The following is a 4416-nucleotide window of genomic DNA, read 5'->3' as shown; positions in this document are numbered from 1 at the left end:
AAAAGTGTGTACTTTTGACACTGCTGACAGAGACCAATAGGTTTTTATTAAAATTTTATTCTAACACAAAAACATCATAGTGTTATCCGCTTTACCAAGGTTCCTACAGCCTCTAGAAGTTAAACAGGCCCACAGCATCACCGGTCCTCTCCTGTTCTTAACATAGGACATGAGGGGCTTTTTCCCTATGTCCCTCCTATTACTGCTCTACTTCCTGTAGTTTCTATAGCCAGTGAAGATGTATAGATTGGTATTGGTTGACTTTGCTTGTAATTTAAGAACAATCAGAAGGAGCCATTCTGCTCAGTTTAAGTAAACGTGGGTCCTCATCCAGCCTGGTTAGGTACAAATCCAGCTTCCTGTATTTAACATTAATGAGACAGTTGGTCAGGGCATATTTTTACCCCAGGGAAACAGGAAGTTATTATTAAATGTTCATGATATCAATATGACTTACAAAAAAGTTTAGTTTTATAAGTTAAGAATATACATGGGTGTTTTTGTTAAAAAGAAAATATATGATCCTGCAGCAATGAACGTTGAATCAATTCTAAGAGTTTTTATACAAAAGTCCCTATAAATGTAGAGAATACAGCAAATATGAAAACTTTTACATGTTTGCTGGAGCCGTGGCTGGTTAAAGCGCAGGAAGGTGGTTTATAATATCCGCTTCTGTTTTTCTTCTTTTTCTTTTCCCCAGGGATCATTATGTTGAAGCAAAGATGAGGGGTTTAGCACCAAGCAAAAAGATTGCTGCCATGCAGCAAAAAAATGTTGATCTGTAAGTATAATCTGGTTTTTATTTCAAGTTTACGTGTGATGGTGCATGACTGCAATCATCCCAGATATGGAAATCCTGTGACCTTTGACGAAATCTGACTAAAACAAACCTGAGTAAGCTGAATAATCTCTGTACACAATCCTCAGCACAGCTGGGTTTCCCTAGATTTAATATGTTGCCATATTCCTTTATCGAAAAAGCCTCGTCACATGTAATTAAAGCTGTACATAAATCACTATCGTTTATTTATTCATTTATTTTGTTCTTTTTAATTCAAACACTAAACAACAGACAAAAACAGAACAGAAAGAAGGAAAAATAACTTATAGTACCCATTTGTGATATAAAAAAAATTCCCAAAGAATGTGTGAATGTTTTGTTAGATGTTACTTTTCAGATGCATCCATTAACAGTCAGGATGTCTGTACACATGCAGACTGATGGACTCTCTGTGCTGTCATTGACCCCACCTGCTGTAGATCAGAGTGGATGAGATGCTTTAGGTCAAACAGGGCGAAGGGAAAAATCAAAATGCCGGAATAGAAAAGACAGAGTGAGGCAAATGTGTGTTAATCACACACTGTGTCATTATATTAATATTCAACTGTAAAACTAAAAAAATACTAAAGATGCACATTTTCACAACATTGTTTGTTGCATAATTATCTGATAAAATGTTTCTTTAATAACATAAATATTCAATTTCATATGTAATAGGACCCACTAATCAGTAAAAATGATAAAAAGCATGGAAGAGGGCGGGCTTAGGGTATCTGATTTGCATCGGAGTAAATATCTGTCGCCGTTAATAGCAGACCTACCAAAAACTGCAATGTTCAGAAATGACTATTAGCAATCACTCCTAAAAATATATATTTAGGCTTCCTTTTTTTTCTAATACATTTTTACTGAACTTTAAAAATGCAGTATAGAATAGAGAAGAAATACCTTTAATGTCCCTCAGAAGGGGGGATTCAGGTGGCAAAAATAAGTAGATACACAGAGGACTAAATAATATGAAAAAGGAAAGCATGAGAGAAACACTAGGAAAGGAAAAATGCTCTGTGGTTTGTAAAAAAAAGAAGAAAACAACCACAGATATTAAAAGAACTCTGCTAAAAGCAGGATTAAAGAAGCACAACATTTATTTGTTTTAACTGTAGCTTAGGTAATGCAGCTTTTTCAAGCTTTTCCAAGACTGTTTTTATTGATTCTTTTTTTCCATTCTAGGAAGGTTAAGAAGGCAAAGCAGAAAAGTGAGTAACATATGTTTGTGGATCCTTTGTTGCTGTTTTAAATGTGAATTATTTGCAATATTCAAAGCTACAGTATATATCCTTGTCAAATGTAATTATTTTTGGATAAATGGATAAACTTATGAGGCTTTTAGGTAAAATTCCCCAGAATTTATATACCGGTACATTTTATATTTACTTTATGTTTAAGAAGCAGTTTAAAGTTTTAATAATAATCATACAAATTGAGCTTTATTGATCTCACATTAGAGAAATTTACCGCTGCATTTAACGCATCTCCTTTGGGAGCAGTGGGCTGCCATTGTGTGGCGCCCGTGGATCAGTGTGGGGTAAGGGGTCTTGCTCAGGAATCCAGAGTGGAGGCTGTGGGGATTGAACCATGTACCGTGCAACCTTTTCAGAGCACAGGCGCACTGCTCTAACCACTAGGCCAGGCATCCCCAACCTCGGTCCTTGAGGCCCGCTGTCCTACAGGTTTTAGAGGTTTCCTTGCTCCAGCACAGCTAATTTTAATTGAAAGCTGATTAACAGGGTTTTGGTCTTCTGCAATTATTATAATCAGCTGTGCTAAAGCAGGGAAACCTCTATAACCTGCAGGACAGCGGGCCACAAGGACCGAGGTTGGGGATGCCTGCACTAGGCCATAACTCTCCAAAGCTTTTAGCACCTGGTATTCCCAGGCAGTCTCACATCCAAGTACTAACCAGGCCCGACCTTGCTTAGCTTCCAAGATTAGACAAGATTGTGAGAATTTTTATACATTCCAAAGATGACAGAATCTGGATTTTAACTTTGTCTAAAAACTCTTCATGTTGGGGTTTTGTTGTCCAGTTCCCGGGTCGGGTGAAGGAACCAGCAGTGGAGAAACAACCCAGGCGCCACGGAAGAAACGAGCTCGGGTCGATCCCACTGTGGAGTGTGTACGTATCACCCCCTGATTGGAAATCATCTTTGTGGATTTTTACTGCATATCATGTAATTTCCTTGGAATGTAAAGCTTTGGGAAAAGCACTACAGATATTGTCCTTCCTGTGTCGCTGGACTTCTGAAAAAAGAAAACTGTTTTTTTTTTTTCAAACCCTTTGTCAGAGGAAGGTAGAGTTTCTAAAATTGTTCCTGAGTAAAAGTAGAATATAGTCCTCCACGAAGTTACTCAAGTCAGAATAAAAAAGTATTTAGTAAAATAGCTACTTAAGCAATAATTGTTGGTTTGTAACATCTCAGTAACATGTAACAATTGAATTTAGCCAGACAGATAGTAATGTGAAATCTGGTATTTCAAATAAGTAGAAAAATAATAATTAATAGCATAATTACAAATTTGGGGAGAAAATAAAGTTTTCTAAAAAATATCCACTTAAAACTAATAAAACTAATCTGTACAATTGGTAATGCATACATGTTACATGTCAAGCGACAATATCTATCTATATAACTTATCTGCTATAGCTCAAATTACTCTTTGTGGGTAAAATAACATGAGATTTTACTTGAGTAAAAGAATATTACTCGAGTAAAAGTCAAACTAAAAGTATATTATTTTCAAAAAGTTACTTAAGTACAGTAAGTAGTTACTACCCACCTCTGGTCCCACTTAAAATCACCTCCTCCTTCCTAAGTCGGCAGAGTCTCCGTTAATGCTGATATTTTAGCAGAATTGTCCTTCTTCTTCTACCCCCTTGTAGAGAGACGTTGCCTTTATGCTGCTCATTGGTAGGTTATTGAGGTTTGTGGACATTTATCTGTCTACCAAAGCATTTCAGTTAGCATAAGCTCTGATTGGGCTAATTTTAGTGTTTTTAATTCATTTTCTACATAATTTCTGTTGCGAATTTGATGCAGAGTTTGACATATAACTTCACATTTCCCTGTAGTTTACTTACAGGCTTCATGACTCTAACTGCTCTCTGCCAATTCAATTCAAATTTCAATTCAGTTTATTTATATAGCGCCAATTCACCACTTGTCATCTCAAGGCACTTTACAGATCATACAGTCAAATTGATTCAAAGTTTTCTATCTAAAGAAAACCATTTGATTGCATCGACTCATTGACTTGAAGGCAATTCTTCACACTAAGCATGCTTGTAGCGCAGCGGAGAGAGGAAAAGCTTCCTTTTAACAGGAAGAAACCTCCAGCAGAACCAGGCTCATTGTGAGCGGCCATCTGCTGAGGCCGACTGGGGTTCAATTAGACAGAAGCAGAGACTCAAAAAGCAGGAAACAGCCAGGCAGACAAGCTCTGAGCAAACTCCCATGTCAGAGGATGAAGAGAGCACATCCAGCCAGTCACAGTCAGAGAAACAGGACTACACTGGAAAAACAGGCAGATCTCGAACATCTATAAGCACAGGTGTTGATGGAAGCAGCACAGATGAT

General features: G+C 37.2%; 1 protein-coding gene across 1 annotated transcript in view; it reads left to right on the top strand.

The window, feature by feature from the left end:
• LOC107100911 (mortality factor 4-like protein 1) overlaps positions 1–4416 on the top strand; it is a 15953-nt gene that overhangs the window by 2454 nt on the left and 9083 nt on the right. The window contains exons 5-7 of the mRNA XM_015399587.1: positions 701–781; positions 2012–2037; positions 2869–2957. Of these exons, the coding sequence (XP_015255073.1) occupies positions 701–781; positions 2012–2037; positions 2869–2957 (196 nt within the window). The remainder of the gene's footprint in view (positions 1–700; positions 782–2011; positions 2038–2868; positions 2958–4416) is intronic.

This window comes from Cyprinodon variegatus, unplaced genomic scaffold (assembly GCF_000732505.1).
Source record: "Cyprinodon variegatus isolate N-32 unplaced genomic scaffold, C_variegatus-1.0 Scaffold1027, whole genome shotgun sequence".
Taxonomy (NCBI): Eukaryota; Metazoa; Chordata; class Actinopteri; order Cyprinodontiformes; family Cyprinodontidae; genus Cyprinodon; species Cyprinodon variegatus.
Note: the sequence above shows the minus strand (reverse complement) of the source record. Positions and strands in the feature narration are given on the sequence as shown.